Raw genomic sequence first — 21,497 nt, forward strand, 5'->3', positions numbered from 1 at the left:
TCACCTGCTCCTGTTACAAGCTCTTCATTTAGAACCCATTTAATTGTCCATTCACAGCATATACAAAGCTTACAGTACATCAAAGTCAGAAATGATGATATATACATGTCTCCACAAGAATGGGAAGTTGACGGGGAATAAATTGGATGATTTCCTTTGTTGGGTTTTGTAAAATCCACGTCTCCACACTGGTATCCAGTCACTGAAGCAGTGAAATACTCAAGTTAGATGACAAGCTCACACGTAGCGGCGAGCACATACATACAACAGATAAGGAACAGAAACAGACAATCCCCTCTGAAGCAGATAAGGCTACACGTCAGGTCAGGGCTGGTCCACCGCTGTTCTGCTGTGTGGGTGTCAGTGTGTCTGTGGTTGTGTGTGCATTTGAGCATGTTTGTGTTTGTTTGACTGTGCATATGTGTATTTGCCTAGGCAAGAGGAGCAGATGAACAAGGGGACATTGCTGTGAATCATGGGAGTTTGTAAGAGTCATACAGTGCCCACTCTGTCTCCTCCCACCCCTTCCTGACGGAGGGTTTCAGTTCTCAAGAGAGGCTGGGGTGAAGAAGTACGAAGAGTGATACTCGGCCCCCCTCCCCTTCTTCTCCCCTTGTCCTCTTTGTTCCGAGACAAAATACGCACATATGCTGACGATATCAGTCTATTTTTTGTAGAAAAAAAGAACCATACATGTCTCCTCTGCAAAGAGCCAGGTGGGGGAGTGAATGAAGCTCACAGGCCAGAGACCATTACCCGATAGGAGGGGGGCATGTGTCTGTGCCGTGGGCTGGAACCAGGGCTGCCGTTGGGGCTGGTGCAGCTGGCATCAACCCCTCCTATGGAAGGTAAGTAGGCATGGTGCAGGATAGGCAGCTGCAAGGACAGTCGACGCTGTATGCTGCGGATAGAAAATGAAAGTTACAATGTAAGAGACAGATATAGATTGTAATTAAGTACATTTAATCAAATACACTGAAGTATAATTTTTGGGTACTTCACATGCATATTTTTATTTCTTTGTGACTTTTTGACTTTTACAGTAAACTTTGGTCCTTGGCAATAAAGTTAAAAGCCCTACACTCCCACCCACCACTCTGACCTCCACATCTTTACTTTCCACCCATCTGAGGTTAAAACATTTGCTGCATCGGCACACAACACTTTTAATGTAAAATTGCTGCAAAATCCAATATGAATGTGATTATTTGGGACACTGGGTTAGATTTAACATTTAAGTTCATTATTTACATGTTATATTAACTATAAATTACATAACCCTACCGCAGTCTCTCCCAAAGAAGTCATCACATCACATGTGTCCCAGGTCGGGACCCACACATGGAGACATGGGTCGCAAGAGATTTTATTAGGATTGTCAAACAAATTTGTCTTTGCTTTATCCAACATTTGTATCTGCAGCACACCTTTGAGCAACATGACCATAAAAGTTTGTATTTTTCTGTTAATTGTAGCCTACTTTTAAAATTGAATGTTATATGAAAGGCTTGTGTACATCGTTTGCTTTACAAAAAAAAAACTAGGGCCTGTTAACTTGGCCTAAATGTAGCCCATATTGTTTAACCGATGAGAAGAAACAAAGTGAGATAGCCTGTTAACGCTGCCTGAATGCATTTATTTGGTCTCTTTTAGTCTCTTTTAAGTATTTAGGGTATGCAATTATTTTTAATACCATATTTGTAAAATGAAGTGCTGAGTTATCAAACGTATATCTATTCAAATTGGCTGGTTAACCTATTCAAGTCATTATAAGGTGATGAGGAAATGGCAGTAAAGATCGCCAGGAACGATCAATTACCGAAAAGATGGATCACAATAGACAGGCAACGTATAGTTCATACAAGACCTCAGCAAGTTTTCCAATTGTTTTTCCTCTATTCTTTAGCACCCTCAGTACTCTCTCCACATCTCCTTACTAAACACTTAATCTGCCGTGTCTCTCAGCTTCTGGGATCCTCTGACAAAAAGAACATTTCATGCTTCCGCCTGCTGTGACAGTTCTCACCTAGCCCCACTGCCAGCCGTTTGCAAGAAAATGACATAACCAAATGGCAGTTATGTAAAGAATGAAGAGGGGGGTAATTAAATCTAAAATCAATCAGCGATAGACCTAGAGAAAACTGATAATTTGTCAACTCTGTAATATTAATGGGCCTAGTCGGTTGTCTTGACCTGTTCTATTTGTAATTGAAACACCTTTCTCATGAAGGACGTGTTAAAAAAATGTATGTATAATATGACCCATTCCACAACATGCACCTGGTGTGTGACTCTTGGTAGCATTCGTCATGTCACAAAGTCTTACCATCATCCACCTCTATCTTAACTCCTACCATGCCTCTCACTTCTTTATATTTGTCTCTTCTTGTCTCTCTCGCTGCCTCTTCGTTTCTCTTCCCTCCATGTGATCAAACATTTATGCGGCACGGGAATAGCTCCAAGTGTTCCTTTACTTCTCCTCCCTGTCTATTTTCAGAGCAGCTTCCAATGCGAACTGTAAATCAGTTACATAAGCCTCTGTGAGTCTCTACCTCTTTCTTTCTTTCTTTCTCTCTCTCCTCCTTCTCATCTTCATCTCTGTCTCCCCTTTAAATCTAAATATCCTTCTGTCTTAGTCCATCTTCTCTCTAGAACTGCCCTCTCTTCTTTATTTTAGCCCCTCCTTGTCTGCTGTCCCTCTTCGTTGCGCATTCTTCTCCTGGGTCTAGTTAAACAAGTGTGGGAGGGAGAGCTCTCAGTGAAGCCCCCCCCCCCCCCAAAGTACAGGTCCGGTCCATGCTTTCGCAGGGCTCTGTTGCCAGAGCAACCGCCTGAGAACTGCTGGTGGTTGCGATACGTGTGACGTGTAGTCTGATGAAAAAGCTGACAAGACAGTGGGGAAGGGAGAGGGACATGGGGGTAGAGGTGCTAAAGAAATAGAAGAGCTCACTGTTCGGGCGAGTTGATATCCTCCAGGGGACCTCTGTTTATTCTGGAAGGATCCATGGAGCCCCACTGCGCCTGAGGCTTCTGCTCCAGGTGATTCTTCAGTATCGACTTCTCTCCATCTGCATTGAAAACACATTTATGTATTGTAAAATATATCATAGACTGTATCAAAGGTCATATTTAACTGCTCAAATGCTGTAAATTGCATGTGCAAGGCATTTGGGATTTTAAGGGATTTTTTTCAGACCAGTCTTTATTAATGCGTATGGAAGGTGCTTTCTGTTCTTTATGCTGTCATATTGATCAGAAGCCATGCAAAAGCAATAATAATCTGTTAATCCTGGGGCCATGGCATGTTAATACTCCCACAAACATTACCAAAAAAATGTATTCCCTGGTTTGAGAAGGGTTAATATCAATACAGATGTGTTTTTTCACTGCACAGGTAATTCACACCAAAAAGGTTAAATCATCAGTCAGTGTAGTAAAGACCAACTTAACAAAGACCAAGACCAGACCAATAATCTATTACATCACATATGCAGAGCGATATTAAAACTTAGGTAAAAACTAAGAATGACACCAGTTTGTACAAAAAAGACAAAGAAAACAAAAGAACCCTTATCAAGAGAGGAAATCGGAGAGGACAGAAGAAAACATTTCCCAACATTGATTTTCCTATTCTCCCCTCCAGAAGTTGCAGGGGCTGACGAGGTGGAAACACAATAGGAATTGTAGTAAACAACATTATCAGTTTTTTAAAAAAGTATCTAGAGAGTAATGGGATGATCTTTTTTCCCCTCTACGTTTTCTTTCCAGTTGTCCCAGATTTCCCAGCACTCGCTGACCTGATTCACTGATCACAGCACTCAATGCCCACGATTGGACATCTAAGCTCGCTGAACTATTTTTAAGCAGACTAGTCTTTGAATAAAATCTTTGAATTTTGAAAAAAGCCTAACCTTGTAGTTTTCAGGGCTGTGTTAAAAGCACAGACATAGATATTTATACACTTCATTGTGGATTCAGAATTATGTGTTCATGCCACAAAGGTTGTTGAGTTTGTTTTTTGCTCTGGTTTCTTCTCTTAGATGCTTGTTTAAGAAAGGAGATGCACTTATGACTTCTGGTGACTAGTAGTTCTCTTGAATACCTATGTTGAATACACTTATTGTAAGTCACTTTGGATAAAAGCGTCTGCTAAATGACTGTAATGTAATGTTTTTTTGTCAATAGACCCCAGCCCTGAGCTGCTGCTTAATTTACCAGTGTCTTGGGTTGATTTTGAATAGCGGATCGACAGTAAATGGTTTCAACAGTGAAGCTGAACAAACTGTCCAAAATATAAAGAAATGACTGCTGTGTAGCAAAAGGAAGATGATAAACATGATGGCTGTATGTCAACAACAATGACCTCAAACTTTTCAGCTGAAAATCCCTTCTCAGCTATTCTGTCATAAATCTACACCTTAGCTGTCAACCTCTGGTGTTCTCCATCATGAATACAGACAAGAGAGAGAGAGAGAGAGAGAGAGAGAGAGAGAGAGAGAGAGAGAGAGAGGGAGAGAGAGACAGAGAGACAAAGAGACAGAGAGAGATAGAGAGAGAGATGTGGAGTGTGGCTTCTCAGTGAGGGTAATGGCTGTTGACACGGCGTTCTACACTTATAACAGCCACTCATTCACGGACATCAATACATTTAGACTAGCTCTCTCATGAATACTGATGACCGCAGTTAGGAGCCGGCCATGATGATGATGATGATGATGATGACTGCCAATCACAAGAAGATTGAGGCCAGGCAAAGATTATATGCTGGTGATCTTTGAAAGGAGGCTTAATGACCTGTGATTTTATTTACATAATGTGTGTCAGATTGACGTTTCTGAGCAGCATCTAATGTGCCATCTCTCTTTGTCTATGCTCTCTTTATACTTCTCTACTCACAAGATCATTATCATGAACACTTCACCAACCTAGACTCCAATACATTTCTCTGTGAATAAAAAAGTGATAGCAAGGTCAGTCAATCGCTGAATATGAGATTCTTGCTTTGAGAGAGCTATGGCTCAACTAAATTTTAATTCATCTGTCAGTGTTTGAACATTAATTTAGGACAGGGGCAACAATATGCCTATATAAATAAATAAAACAGCCCATTAATGTTGCTTCATTGTATCTGATACCAGTTGATAAACAGTTGATGGCTGTCTAATCCTTTCAAAGAAGTTAAGTGAAATTTATTTTGCAAGGTGTCTATGCTCCAAAATGAGCTATCTGTATTTTTATAATTTCCTTCCCAATATAAAAAAGACAGATTCCCAAAACACCGTGGTCCATTTCTTTCTATAAAATATTTCTGTAAACTAAAATTTGTACAAAAAATGTCTCCTAACTAAGAAGTGCATAAAAACATTAAGTCTAAAATAAATCTATCAGTACGTAACCCAAACAATTTGTATTTTAGTCCACTTAAAAAAAGCCTGATATCAGCCGCCAGCTGCTGCCAGTACTTTAGAGATTACTCTCAACAAATGGAAAATGTTAGAATGCGTTTGTTTAATTAATGCTAGCTAATTTTTTTCAGGTTATATGACACAATCTTTCTTTTTTCATTCTTGATGAATTGAAATATGATTTAGTATTGATAGGTTTTCACAACCACATTTGAATCCTGATACATAAAGAAAAACCCCCCTGTTAAACTTGCAAAATGTGATGCAGTATTCTGGTTAGAATACATCTTACACATCAAAAATCTCACAGATGGTGGTTCATTAACTAATTATCTACTAATCAAAATAATCTTGGCACAGACTTCTAGCTCTGTGCGTTCCATAAAAAGATATCACTGAGCCGCTCCATCAACCAACACAGTTGTGTGCAACAACACAGACGTATTTTTATTTCAGATCAATCCTTGTAAGGGTGCCTAACAAGGCTAAAAGAGGAGGGTGTGTGAGGCAGAGAAGAAGGAGAAACAGAAGGAAGCAGAGAACAAACTAAAACACAAAGAGGAGGTATTCGACACGTTGCTTGGTGAATTATTCTGCCATCAGTTTATTGCGTAACTATGAACTTTCACAGATGAGGAACTTCTCAAACAATTCCAACACGCTCTGCTCCCAATCTGCAGAATGAGCGCAGCTGTTTTACTTTTACCTTCCCAAACTCAGACAGATCCATTAGACACCCTTGAGAGCAGCTTTGTGCTGGCGTGTGCATCAGGCGTGCTGAAACTGGCTGCTGAACATCACATCACCATCACCCTGCTTCTGTTGAAATTGTGCCTAATGCAAAGCAATGCTGCTGTGGTGTAAAGATTTACTGATTTAATTTGAGGACCCTGGCTTCATAATGTCTTAGATACAGCTGCATAAATTCAAACAGCTTGTATCGGGCAGACATTGGGAGGGTAAATGACACTACTCTGGAAAAGAGGGCTATGACATATATCTTTATATAGAGCTCATTTATCTTGGTTTCCCTATGCCTGTCTCACCCAATGATGGTTCACCTTAACTTACCCCTCCTCCCATCTCTAATCTTCTCTCCATTGTTTTCTCAAGTACATTGTTCAACACACAGCAAATAACATCCCACACACACAATAATTAGGTGCAAAGTCAAGTGTGGACTCACTTTGGGCTTAATAATAAAAGGTGGGAGAGTAGTGTGACTACAGTATGTGTAAATCTTGCTAAGCAGCAGTGGAGTATGCAGGTACTGTAACTAATCTCATGACTCATCCCAAGCGACGTCACAGACTTGCTGTCAGACTTCTTCCTTTCTTCACCTGCAGCTGACAGGAGTTTCAGTAATGGAAAAAAATGTCACAATATTCCTTCAAGCTGCTGCTCTGAAAGCAGCATTAAAATCCTCTACGAAAGCCACTGAATATGCAAACGTAACTGCATAAATAAATTGAAACAGAAGAATATGCACAACACCTCATTACAGCTATGCACATTACTATATATTAAGTTGCATCAGACTGAATCACACTGAATTGAGGTGAGACGGGACTGAATTACATCATACTGAGCTGCTCATTTTCGGTTTAATGTTGGTCTATACTGACTGCTGCAATCTAGTTTAAGCCACAAGCAGCGGCATTAAACAACCCAGCTGAGCAGCTCCAGTCAGTAAGTCCAGACATTTAAATCTGCCTACTCCACCTAGTTGACTGCTTTGTCTGGCAACAAGAGGTGCAACAGCTGTTTCTCGGTTGAAAAAGCAATCGATCCAATGAGTGCCACAGGGGGACTTACTATTAGGATGAGCCAATACCACTTTTATTTTTTTGATACAATACCTGGGCTTTGAGTATCTGCCGATCCAAGTATGATCTGATACCACTGTTTGATTAATAAGCTGTATGACTCACTGTGTGGAAGAGACTGAGATCAAACTTTTATGTTTAAATCAGGCTTGACTTACAAATTACTTTCCTAACTTTGTACAACAAAATGTAACAAATAAATACTTAGATATAAATGTACTCGATTGTTATTTTATAAAATAATGATATCCAATATCAAATTGGCCAATTGATCCAGCTGTTTAAGTCAGTATCGGACAGATATACAATATCAGTATTGGTATCGGTGCATTTTTCTATGAGATGAAATATTTTTTAATGTGCTTTGTAAGTACTGAATGCCTAAAATTGCTGGCGTCACACTGATACCTTAACTGTACTGGACTGTAATAGGGCTATATGGAAACCCACAGCCAGCTTCTCACCTTTGCTGTCTGTGAAGTTGCGTATGCTGAGGATGTTGTTGGCATCCGGGTAATGGTTCTGTTTGATGTAGGGAGTTTTCTCTGGGGTGTCCTGCAACTGCATGGTCACTTCTTCAAGCTCCTTATCCAGCTTTTTAAACAGGAAAAAGAAAGAAAATATTAGTTTATGTCGTTTTGTCTTTAGTTAAATAAAGTTTGCATAAATCATTCACAGACAACCTAGCTCAAGTAGGCTACATGTTTATCAGCCAAACATTACCCAGTGTGGATCTACTTTTTTTCATTTCAAAACATAGTTAAGAAGCTCCTCATTTGCCACAATCATGATCAAACGCAATTATAACAGCAGTAAAAAGCCGAGGTGATTTTTTGCTGCTCAATGTCAGTGTAAGTGAACATTTGGAGGAAATGAATCAGAAGGTCAGTGTGGCCGGCTCAGAGACAACAGCATCTCTCTGAGAGTTGCTTTAAACCACTCATAATTTTTTTATTAAGAATTAATTAAACAGACCTCTGTTATCCTCATGCGCAGGCGGTGGTTATCGGTTTGAAGCCCGTCCAGTCGCGAAGTGTTAGCCTGGTTGACGCTGGTGACGGAGGTGGAGGTCTTGGAGTCTTCCTTCTTCTGGTTCTGGGTGAACTTTAGCCTGCGGTTCTGGGTGGCTGCGTCTGGGTTGGTCCTCATGGTGATTAACTGGAAGAAGGGTTTTGGGTATTAGTTACAGCTGCACTCTGCTATAAAATTACTTGGGCAAAAAAAGCTACACAGAAACTGTTTAAGCTGCATTTGTAAAACCCAGGACTTAGTGAAGTGTGGTGTGTGAATCTGGTGATAATTAAGCACTCCAGTTTTTGAGTTATCCAGGTCTGCTCATAACACACACAAAAAAACAACTGACCTTGGGAACAAAGACCAGACAGAGCGTGATGGTGCTGCAAAAGATGATCACCAGTGCCACAATGCAGAACTGGACATTGGGCTGGTCCCTTGTCAGAAAAGACACTGCAGCGCCGATGATGCACATGATGCCCACGTTGTAAACACTCATCCCAATGTATTTGCTGTCATTGAGAGCAGGGATGCTCACGTTCCTCGTCTCCCACGCCAAGAAACAGCCGAACAACTGTTGGGGAAAAGAGAGGAAAAGTTACTTTGTTTTTAAAAAAAATAAACTGATGGCTGTATTTGATTTAGGTTATAGAAAGTCTGAGCTTGTTTCTCTGGGGCAATGTGCACACAGTAAGTTTTTCGAAAATTGACGTATTCATCTTCATTTTTTGTTGTTGTACACTGCTCTTTATCATTCTTTATAATTGGAATGCTGAGAAACATTTAATCTTATTTGACTTAGCGTTTGATTTTTCTTAAAGAGGAGGAAAATAATATTAAGAACTTGTTTCTAAAGCAGCCTTTGGTTTCATGCTTGTGAAATGTTTATTTAGAGTGTTTGTTTTGTGGAACATTAGAGTTGCAGCAGCAGTCTGATGAATAATTCACTGTGTGCTCTGTCAATTGGCCAGCCTGCTTATCCCAAAGTCTAAATGAGAGTTAGTGGAATGACAAGCAGCAGATTTACAGGAGCGGTCATCAAGGATTAGTGGATCTCAGGTGTGTGAGCGTGTGTACGCCAATGTGAAGTGATGGTGATGTGCGTGTGTATGCATTCATATGCGACACTGTGTGTGTTTGTCTGTGTGTGTCTGTGAAGGCAGCGATGACTCAAGCCTTAATGCTTCTTTCTGCTGTGCTGTCCCTCCCTATGCCTCATACAGATGTGGGCTCCTGTCAATCACTGGATACAAACTTTTCCCACTGCTCAACTTCTTTGTTGCTGTCTTATTATTTTACATTCATTTGTCATTTCACTTCATTAAGAGTTATCAAAAATAATTTTGTTTTACAGGAAGAGTAAATACAGGGACTTTGATATAAATATACTCATGTAACGAGAGACAAATTAATAATAATACACAGGGACACAGGATTACAACTTGGAAAAGGCTTTTTCATTTCACTGTGTCTTTAGATTAGATACACTAGGTTTAATATTATTAACACACATTTCATAAATAGTTTTATATAAAAGGCCCTCAAGCCTCATTATTGCTCATTTATAAGGCTGCTAAGACTCAGTAGATACATTTGTACAGCACATTCATTGTGTAAGTATGTGTTTATGTGTGTGTACAGACTGTGGGTACATGATGAAATGTTGACCCTTTCCTCTCACCATTAGCAGTCCCTTGTAGGCGTAGACTATGCCCAGCCAAATGGTCATGTGGGTGTTCTCGCAGTGCTCCAAGAAGGGACGTATTGCTATGTCTCGGCCTTGGGGGTCCGCCTGTTGACAACACAAACACATAGAGAGGAGGAGTATTTAGTACAAACCTCCAAAAAGTACTTTATTTGTTTTTGAAAACAAAGACAGGTGACCCAAAAAGTGGGAAGTGCAAATTAACAGTGAAACAGGCAGAATTTTCTTGCAGAGCAGTAAAACAGACTGAGAGAACCAGTAAACCAGCTGAAAAAAGGAAGAAATCCTCAGGAGGCAAATGCTTCCACATTTGTTTTCTCATTCCAGGTGTTCTAATTTTACATTCAGGGACAAAAGCAACACAGACTGTCCTCTGCTAGTCAGAATGAAGGGTGTCAGTGATCAAACATCCAGGTGTGTAATCAAACTGGGTCCCATCATGGCCACTGGGCTTCTCCAAAGTCGGCTGAAGTTAAATTAATCCATGCTTAGGACACTAATGGGCACGACTAATGAAGCTTATTCATTAATGTGATTTACACCTCCTCTTTTCATTCTTTTTTTTTTTTCACTCAACCTCTTTCACACTATCTCTCCATCCCTCCCCGGTCTCTCAAATTCTTTAGCTTCCTTTTCACTTCCACTGGTCTTTCATAGCAGCTGGTGACACATGTGACTTACGGGGGAAATTAGCACCTGAGGTGGATATTAATACGCTAAAACACGTCACCTCTCCTCTCATTTTCTCACTCTCTCTGTAAGGCAGAGCTTTAAAAAGCTTTTAATAAGAGCATTAGTCTGCCCTGCATGGATTCATCTGAGGCCACACCAATATATCAACGCTGAGACACCTGGGGCAAGGCTGGGCACAATGCCATGCTGCTCGCTAGGTGTGTGTGTGTGTGTGTCACCAGGCTTATTTACAGTAAGACATGTCTAATGGCTCAGCAGATGGTGCTTGTGTGTATTTGTGTACACACATCTACATCTAGCCTTTGATTTGCAGAAATTCAGCTCATAAGCAAAGTCCTAAAAAGCAGAAAGCAAGATGAGGAGAGATTAAGAAAGGAAATATACTGAAATGGGAGCTTTGTTTTGGTCATCACTCCTTACACATACTACACTTAGAGTGCATTTTGTTAAATGTGTCTAATGTGAATACCCTCAACACACAATAAATACACACCTACACGTCGAATCCCTCTTTAGCTGGAAAATCCACTTCCAATAGTCCCTTTGACCCCCATATTCTCCATTCAACTCCCATTAATGGAAATTGCAGCTATTCATGCTTTCCTCTATGACCTTGATGGATTTAAATTAGTGGTTCTCTATAGAATGATCACTTAAAATGGGAAATTGGTGCTTAAAAAGATGCAGTGATTCACCCAACAGAGATGAACAGAAAAGTGCCCAAACCGTATCATTTCTGGATATCTTTGAAGTGTTGTATTCAAGTACAGTTCTCTAGCTTTAATTCCCATGTCTCTGCCTTGGAAATACAACTTTCACACAGTGTTCCCCATCCTGCTTGCCCTTGCTATCTTTTGCTTTCAACATTCAATCCCTCAAAGGATTACGTATGCAGTTACACATCACACGCTGTTTGTTAAAAGACACTGCACCGACAACATGGCAAGTGGAACCCCCGACAACTCAGACATAGAATCAACTTTTCCACCATCTGCCGCATATCCTCATAACCTGTGATGTCTCAAAACAGAAACACATTAAAGAACGAGTATTGCTTCGGTGGCAGTGAGTTCACACACTTTGTCAAAGCACTCATGTAAGAGTTCCCGTGGCAACCGTGAGACTCATGTCAGTCATAGCTGTGAACATTCTGGGACTCAATCATTGGAATATTGTTAACTTGAAGGTGAAGGACTGGTATAGCTGTGTTTCTGCTTTATAAGCCACCAAGGAGGTTTGAAACACAGGAAATGGCTTTTTTTATATTTTACAAGGAACAACAATTTGTTGACACAGTGCAGAAAGTGGATCTTAGACTCAAGCATGGTATTTTCACCATACAGCTATGGGTAATTTCTTCATAAAATAAATGTTTTCAAACCTAGAAATGACTGACGAGAGAAAATCATGAGTTATGCATAAGATGGCCTGGTTTGGCAAAGTCTCTGGGCAGTAGCCAGTGGCATGGATTATCTCTTGTCACAGGAAGTGAAACAGTTTTATATTTTGTTTGCAATACAGACAATCATTCTACAAACAGCTGGTCATTTTGGACTGTGGTAGCGTAGAAGATGATGCTCTACAAAGGCACGCCTCATACCCTTTGCCTTTCATACATTTAAATATATATATATATATATTTTTTAAAGACTAAAGCCCTTTTCTAACATGGAATACAACATTGCCGAGTTCATCTGTTCGTTCAGGTGATAACACCTTTTAATACTAGGTCAGACCTAAGGTTAATTGTTAGTTTACATTTGCATCCAAAAAATCTTCAAAGATTGAGAACACCTCTGGTCTTTTCAACTGAACAGCTTTACCGCATCATCTGCATCATCCTCATTTATGAATATTTACGTTTTTTGGCTGAGCAATCTGTTATTCAAACAATAATGTTCCGAGAAGTCACACTTGTTGCAAATAATTTTGTTCATTCAATATGAGAGGCACATTCTGCATCAGTGCTCTTTGCAAAGTCGCAGCTCCGAGCAAACTTGTGTCACTAACAACAAAATGATAAGACAAAATGAGATATAATGCTTATTAGGCTCGGGACTCTATCGCAGCAGAGCAGACAGTGCCGTTTGGAGGGAAGTTGTCTGGGGAGTTGCCAGGCGACAGGGCTGTATATAGCAGGTGGCCCCAAAGCGGTGGTGATGGAGGCAAAAGTGGCGGTTAACTGTCATTTTTCACAGCATTAGCCCTCTGACGGGATCACTCTGGGAGGGCACAGTAAAGGCAGATTGTCCATGGAGAGATGGAGCTAGATGAGGTGATGACAGGAGTGATGGAGGAAAGAGGGAGAAAGAAATGGAGAGTGGGAAGGAGAGAAGACAGAAGCAAGAAGTATGGATGGAAAGATGGAAGTTGAAATGATGGAATAATAAAGGGATACCAGGATAGATGGAAGGAAGGTACAAATGACGACATGGAGAGGTAAGATAAATAGATGCTGTCAATCATGTTTCCTCAAAGAGATAAGTGAAAGAAAAAAGAGAATCTAAAATGAGAGCAGAGGGAAGGGAATACACGAGGAAGAGCTAAGACAAGGTGGAGAGATGGAGGTAAAGATTAGGGACAAACTAACTATAAATTGCAACGGTCTGTCCATTTGGGTATTTCAATAGGTTTTCAGAAAACACCCTCCATGGTTCACAAAGATAGGAGCAGAATTATTATTTTTTCCTTCTTTATTTTAATTGTTTGTGCCCATTTACTTCACTTGATTGAGGTAGAAAAATCTCCCAGCTTTTTACATCAATGCACTGGTGGAAAGCCACGAACAATTCTGAGGCCAGACAGTTGGCTCCTAAATAGTCAAATCAAAATGTACATTATCCTTTTGAGAATGTCCATGTTTGACCAGTGTGTCTTCCAAGTTTGATTCTTTGATGCTGTAACAAAAGTTTGAGAATGGTATCAGCGATTGAATGCAAAAATAAAACAGTTTTACTGAATTATTTAGAAACCAGTGGCTGCCAGGAGGGACACAACTTCCAAAACCTACAATGTATAATGTGTTTATGAAAATGACTGCCTGTGGTAAACTTGCTAAAGCCTCATTGAATACTTTCCTTTTCCTTCCACTTGTCATCAAAAAGCGTGAATGAAAAAACACTAACAAAGACAGCCATATAAAGCATTTTGCTTTCTAGTTTTCGTCCTGACTCCACAATCACAGCTACCAGGCGGCTTGTGTCTGGATATGGATCTCACTCTTGCTGTATGATGGCCTCTGGCCTTTTGGAGAGCAGTGAGAGATGTGAACAAGTTAACAAGTTCGGGAGGAAATAGAGAGCTCCCTCATAGTCACCTGCAGCAACATCACACAGAGGTGTGTGTGTGTGTGTGGGGGGGGGGGGGGGCATGTCCCTGTGGGTGCTAACATTTGCATTTTGTGAGCACACATACGTAACGTGACTGGGATTGTTTGTGTGTTAGTGTGTGTGTGTGTGTGTGTGTGTGTGTGTGTGTGTGTGTGTGTGTGTGTGTTTATATATAGATGAGCTATCGGGCAAACACTGTGTGTGTGTGTGTGTGTGTGTGTGTGTGTGTGTGTGTGTGTGTGTGTGTGCATTTATATATAGAGAAACACTCCATCAAACATACTGGCAATTACAACAGAGGAGATTAAGCCAAGAACGAGAGAGAGAGAGAGAGAGAGAGAGAGAGAGAGAGAGAGAGAGAGAGAGAGAGAGAGAGAGAGAGAGAGATGGGGACAAAAGATATACATTTTGGGTGGAGCTTTAGACTTTTTGGCAATTTGTGTTGTAGAATTTCATGATTGAGATGAAAAATGACGACAGGAAAGCCACTGAGAATAGTGCAGGGAGAGAAAATGGAAAGTATTTTTAAAAAAGGTCTACAATACATTTTTGTTCTCAAGGAGGATCGTAAAAAATGTTGTAATAAAAACACTGCATCAAATGACTGTGTTGTGATTACTCTAGGGATTACATAATTTATATTTAGGAACGCTGAGGCTATTTGAAATCTCTCTCAGAACAGTAAGCAATGTCATATGTTGTTTAGCAAATAATAATAAAAAATTTTGATTTCTGATTGATGGTGTTCTGTTATTAGGACTGTAAATGCTTGTGACAGATGCAATATCATGAAAAGTCTTATGTGTTGAAAGTGTCCCAATTAGTACAACAGTTAATCTAATTACATTTTTGGTTGATAGTCTAGAGGACTGGGGAGAGACGGACAAGCTACTGCAGGATTTTAGAGAAATGTTACAAAGATGGAGGTATTTAAAGTATGCATGAGGGGATGTAAAAAAGCAAAGATGAGAGATTTAGAAAGTGGAGAAAAACAAACCAAGAGCAAAGAGGGCAAATAGATGGGAAGATGAAAGGCAACTTTATGATGCAGTAATTTGTAGGAAATAATTTGAAAAGCAGCGAGCAGAGTTTTCATAAGCCTTCTATTAAATTCTGAAGAGCAGTAATGGCCTTTAGACAAGCAAATAGGAGAAGTGCATGGTGGGGGATTCGTTCAGATGGTCGGACAGAGAGGGTGATGCGAGTAATGCCAAAAAGAAGGAGTTTACACCCACTTAGGAGATATTTTCTTGTAGGCTCCACTTGACGTAACAGCTACTGTAAATGCCCAGCACAACCCAGATGGCAAACCAATTTCAAAATGAAAGACAGCAGCTTGGGATGCCTCATCCTGACCAAAGGTCTTTTAGTTTTCCCCTTAATTATGCATATGGTTGCCTGGAACTCATGTAACTATAATCATTTTCATATTCAAGACTATGCACCCAATACTCTCCTCAAATTCATATTCCTACTATTTGTCCTATTTTGCCTTCAGCCAATAAGTCTTTGTCACTGTACAGTCTGGTTAGACAGTGCTGTTAGAAATGGCTGCTAGCAACAAAGCTGTTGCCAAAATGTTGCTTTTAACTTTTAAAAAACAGAAAATGAATGCCAACAAAAGACTGTTTAACTGCATTTGGAAAAAGCCAGCAGTGCAAACAGAGAGAAAAAGGTGTGTTTGCTTCGTGCCAAAGAGCTTCAGGACTTTTGACCAACTTAGGGAATCATTTTAGTCCAATCATTTAGCAATAATATAAATAAACGACTAGTACATGGTTTAGAACACTATAATGTAGTTGTTCATAGACATAAGTGTCTTATAATGTATTTGCCAGCGACTATAACTCCTCCGGAGGGCACCGATAATTAGAGGGTTCTGTATAAAACTGATAAGAATAACTAGAATATAGTAAAACACTGTTATTGTAATAATATAAAATATGTCTTCATATGAGAAGTTATAATTATCGACAGATACAGTACATAAACAAACACTTAGAAAGTATTACTGTGTACAACTACATGATAGACAAGTTATGGAAACAGCTCATGCTGAATGACTTAAGTATGGTGAAGGAACTACAGAGCAAGTATCAACTGACTTTTTTGTGATTAAGCAAATTGTGTCATTCTCGCACACTGCGTAAAATCACCCTCTTCTCAGCTGCAATAAATAGAGTTTAATGATGTTATGTTCAAAACCAGCGCTGCCTCCCCATTCGATAAACTCTGCCTCCCCACTGAGGTGATGAGATTATTAAAGGACCTTTTCCGTTTCCCTGATGCTGATGTGTGTGCTCTAACAGTAAAGCACCTGATTCACTTAATGAGGCTCACAACTTGAAGATCAGATGACAAACATCTGATGACGCACAACAGTCACCTGTCAGTGTCAGAAAAGTTCTGTCTAATTAAAATCAGCAAACAACTTTCCAAGGAGGCTTACATTGTTTATCTTAACAATGTTTGGCTTTCTGAGTTGTGGTCTTTCCCCCTTAAAATCACATGTGTCTAGTTTTCTAATGAAAATGATACATTTTGAGTTTTCTTTTGTCAAATCGACCCTCTGAAGCATTTTTTAAAATATATTTTAAGCTAGTTTCTATTTAACTACATGGAAAAATTGATTATTAAGTATTGCTCATTCCACTCATTACAAAATATATGGGGTTTGGAGATGTTATGATAACATAATAGAAAGACACTTCGCACATTGTCACTGTACAGGGAAAACCATGTATCTAAATATTGTGATTTTTTATTTTTCAGATTAAATGATGGCTGTTCCATTATGAGTTGCGAAAACTCACAAAAACCCATTGAAATATCTTAAAAATGTACTGACACAAAAGTGAGAATGTTGCTGTTTTTCTTAGCTCATAAAAAGTTGACAATATGGAAATACTTGGTTTTCACAGGATAGCAAATCCTTCTAAATCAAAAGAATAATAGACCTACATATAGGGAATATGCAACGTAATATTAAGGTAATACTGAGGCTAATATGGTGCCTTATGATTTCCCCTTTTCTACTTAATCAAAAAAGGTACATATAAGCACTGTGAGAAGAGTTTACCCGATAAAGATATCAAATGTCATATGGTACATGCTCTGTAGGTATGTGGCACATCCACTGGTATAAAGAAAGAAATGAGTTGAAGGAAAGGAAGAAGAAGCCAGTGAGGAAAGGTTGGAAGAAGATAGGGAGGGGTGTGTGAGAGAAGGAGCCGGGGGAGAGAGCAAGGGGAGGGTAAGGGTGGTGTGCCCCCGGTCGAGGCTGACCTACATGCAGAGGGGCCATGGTGGCAGGGCAGCAAGACGCCGCTGGCACTCGGCGCCATGTCTCTGCCATCCCTCTTCACAGTGTGCGTGAACAACAACTAACTGTACATGTGTGTGTGTGTGTGTGTGTGTGTGTGTGTGTGTGTGTGTGTGTGTGTGTGTGTGTGTGTGTGCCTGTGTGAGAGAGCTTGTGTGTGATTTACTGTGGTGTACTAGTCACACTGGATGGGTGACCAAAATATTCCACCCCAGTGCATCTTTACAGATATTATTCTGGTTCGCTTAAGAGAGAGAGAGAGAATGAGGTAGAGGAGGAAAGCAAGAAAAAAGGCAACAGAGATGAGATAAAAAAAAAACAGAAAAATGTAAGAAATGAAACACAATCGCACTGTTTTTTTTACGCCAGATCCACACATACGCACACAGTCTTCCAAATCGTTCAATCTTTAATCTTCATTAAAACTACAGAATTCACATCTCACCATTCAGTCTCCATCCCTCTTAAGAGTCTCCTCCCCCCTCTCCTCTTCCCCACTAATGATGATAAAATTATGTCTTTACTTGAATGTGTCTGTCTGCATTTAAATATATTCCTGCTCTCTTGCTTGCTTGAGCATCCCTCCCCTTTCTTCCTCTTTTTATACAAGCCTGTAATCCCATTTCAGGACTAATCCTTCTGATAGTACCATGGCCCAATGACCTTCTAACCACCACTGGGCCAAATTGGCAGTAACATGATGACATTTTAAAAGACATTTATTTTTTTCTGTTACTCCCTTCTCTGCAAGGAACTGGAACAATAATGTTTTGACAAAAGACTGATTCCTTGTTTTTTTGATAACTGGCTGACCTACTAAAGACAGGAAACAAACTGGAACTTCATACAGGGATTCACTGACGATTGTCTGTTATTACGACACAGAGGGGTCCATCCCTGTTTCTTTTTCTGTTTCCAGAGGAGCTAGTATGCTTTATTCTGAACAATTAAAAAAGGTCTGGAGGTGTCAATATACAAGTCAAGTCTCTCATTTTACCAGATAATCCCAGATTAGTGGCTTTGCACTCTCTTGAATCTTATGAATCATCACACATTAATCAGAAGAGTTGAGTTATCCCAGTTTTAAAAAAAAGTATATATCAAAGTGATTTATTTACTGTTCTCCTGACGGAGCTGTCAGCGGAGGTGATCCCCAACCTGGTTGACACGAAGTTGTACCAAACCCATTCCTTTTGGACGATATATTTTGAAGTTATTTCAAGTGTTTCTTCAGCACATTATGTTTGAGATCATCCTTCCATTACAAGTAGGTTGAGATACACATGCAATGCAAGTCAAACATCTGATTCAATTTGAAGTGAAAAAAAAACTACAAGACAGGTCAGGTTTTCAAGTTGGCAGGTAAAATGTGGAGAAATACAAAATGTTTTTTGTACAACTTCAAAGCAAGACACTTCAAAGTAAGGAAAGAGGAGGTTACTCGTTCCTCTACATGTGCATAAGCACACAAAAGATGCAAACTCACACATTTAAATGAAGACTGAAGGCAAAACACACACATGCTGACACTAAGACAGTAGATAAGTGCCCAAAAACAGAGTAATATCCTCACTTATGCATTCTCACAAAATTACAGAATAATGGCACATACACATAGCTACATTTGAATGAAATATGCACACAGTGAGATTAACACACACACACACACACACACACACACACACACACACACACACACACACACACACACACACACACACGCACACACACACGGGTGCAGCTCCCAAGGCTCCAGCAGGGAGCTGCCTTAAATGATTTATTAAAAGCTAAACGCGTCATTAGTGTAAGCGGCTAACCCTGAACGTTGGGCTCATTAGAATATGCAAATGATGTGGTATAGCCTGACAGTCTGCTAGATTGCAAGCTAAGGCTTTTGTTATCACAGACTCCAAATGCTTCTATGGCAGCTATTATTTAACATAACTCCCTGTCATAGCGCTAGCTTTCATCAAAGCGCCCATCTGAAGCTGTGTAGCTTAGGGCTGTATGTTGGGTGGAGCTGCCTAATGTCATTGTTGCCACAGTTACAGAGGAGGTGGGTGTATAATTATGGAAGTCTTTACAGTTGTTGGGGACCAGGTTTATTTCTTGGGAGGTAGTGTGAATACTGTTAATAAGATATGCATACTATATATACTTTACTTTTAGAGATATCCAGATCTTCTTTTTCAACCGATACAGATTGATTAGGAAATAAATATTGTATTTTTATTTAGTAGTTTAAATTATGTATTATGAACTGCTTAGAACTCTGATTACGAAGTTAATTTGGTCATACTGCTCTCCTGCTTCTTATTTTTGCTAACAATAAAATGTACTTGTGCCCAATACTTTTTAATGAGTAGAGTATCAGAATCGGCCACCAGGAAAATGTAAATCTCCTAATTGCATATTTTTACTGAGTATCCGCCAATAATGATGGCCAGTAAAACCTGACTTCATGCTATGATTGTTTAACTGTAATTTCTCTGCTGTTCACGTGTGTGCCGAACTGTAAGGAGGGATCCATTACGGACTATTACGCCTCTGTATATAGCTAAGCTAAGCGAAATGATAAATACATCTGGTTACGGCTTTGCTTGGTCCAAATCAGCAGCCAGAGGCTCCAATAAAATATTTTCAACAATTACTTTAGTTCAAAAATACACAAAACTGACTGGAATGTTGCTGGAAAACACCCACCAGGGAAGATCCAGTCCACACAAACGCACTCTCTTTAACACCTGGGTGCCATTCTTTATCTGAAGGACCATAATCAGGATTTGTAGCTGTGAAGAAGCTCATAAATCCTGGTTGACTCAGTGACAAATGGAAAGCACCAAGAACCGTGGACAAGCCATCAGATATGACGAGTTACTCTCACACATCACCTCACCCTTAGGTATTTCTCCTATTCTTTCTCTTTTTTTCTTCTTTAATTTCCTTCCACTTCCCTCCTTCTCTTAGCAGCTCCCCTTTTTTGGCACTTTAAACAAGCCGGAATGGTTGATGACTCCAAACCAATCTTCAGTTGGACGGACAGTCCACTCCTAGACGGATGAACCCACAGTGTCACTCTAAATCAACACTCCCAGAGATTAGTGGAGGTGTTTGTCCAAAGCGAGGAATAACACACAAGCAGCACATATTTTACTCTACATTTTTCAAGAGCAAACAACACACACACACACACACACACACACACACACACACACACACACACACACACACACACACACACACACACACACACACACACACACACACACACACACACACACACACGCATGAATCTAATTTTAATAGAAAATTTCCTATATATAATCTGCTCCAGTTTCTGATTGCAGGGCTGAGGGGTGACATTCACCGTTGACCTTTTCCCTCTTCTTATTTCATCATTCCACTTGTGACACTCCGCTTCAACTCATTCATTCTTATCCTCTTTTCTCCTCAAGGCGGTAATTTCTGATTTGGTTCAATACCAGAACGGCCTTTGGTGACACTGGCCTTTATTGCGAGCCAGAGTAATTAGGTACCACAATACACAGAAATACAAGCCCAGCATCATTATGTCAGTAAAGTTTCATTTTACCCGCTTCACTACATTTCCCATCATCCTTTGTCAAACAAATGAGTGCAAGAAACTGCCAAGAAATAATGTTCATTGTTCTCCATTCATTATCTCTCCCTGCCTGTTTACACTGTCTGATACAAGACCATCCTTTTATATCATATAATATCTTCCTCAGGAAATTACCGGAAATTATCTGCCATGTTAAACATTAATTGAACAGGCAGACCTTCTGTATTTAAACCCGCCACGAGCGAGTGCAATATGTTCACAGAATCAATTTATTTGCTTGCAGATACTTCCTGCTCCAGTACCTAATAACATCAAATGCAACAGTGATTCAACACAATAAGAATGCAGACTTCAAATGATCTATTTCAGCCCTGCAAATATTCATTCTTCTTACTCTTTATGCAGATGGAGGAAAGTGACTGGGGAAATCCCTACAAGGCATTTCCTTGTTATAAAAAGCAAACAGCCCAGCAACAATATTATCTGGAAACAGGCTGTCATCATGATATTTGATTACCTATGTTGCATGTGGATAGCAATAAGAATATCTGTACTTCCAGTAGAGGGAAACCACAATATCATCTTTTGAGGAATCTGTCTTTCTGTGTTCCTGTCTCTCC

At 39.9% G+C, this 21,497-nt stretch overlaps 1 protein-coding gene across 1 annotated transcript in view; it reads right to left on the reverse strand.

Annotated features, from left to right (window-relative positions):
• Positions 1 to 725: 725 nt before the first annotated feature.
• gabbr2 (gamma-aminobutyric acid (GABA) B receptor, 2) overlaps positions 726 to 21,497 on the reverse strand; it is a 161,307-nt gene continuing 140,535 nt past the window's right edge. The window contains exons 14-19 of the mRNA XM_054606465.1: positions 9,927 to 10,037; positions 8,595 to 8,819; positions 8,207 to 8,389; positions 7,696 to 7,825; positions 2,951 to 3,068; positions 726 to 901 (exon numbers count right to left, since the gene is read on the reverse strand). Of these exons, the coding sequence (XP_054462440.1) occupies positions 736 to 901; positions 2,951 to 3,068; positions 7,696 to 7,825; positions 8,207 to 8,389; positions 8,595 to 8,819; positions 9,927 to 10,037 (933 nt within the window). The 3' untranslated portion in view covers positions 726 to 735. The remainder of the gene's footprint in view (positions 902 to 2,950; positions 3,069 to 7,695; positions 7,826 to 8,206; positions 8,390 to 8,594; positions 8,820 to 9,926; positions 10,038 to 21,497) is intronic.

Source organism: Anoplopoma fimbria, chromosome 10 (genome assembly GCF_027596085.1).
Source record: "Anoplopoma fimbria isolate UVic2021 breed Golden Eagle Sablefish chromosome 10, Afim_UVic_2022, whole genome shotgun sequence".
Lineage (NCBI taxonomy): Eukaryota > Metazoa > Chordata > Actinopteri > Perciformes > Anoplopomatidae > Anoplopoma > Anoplopoma fimbria.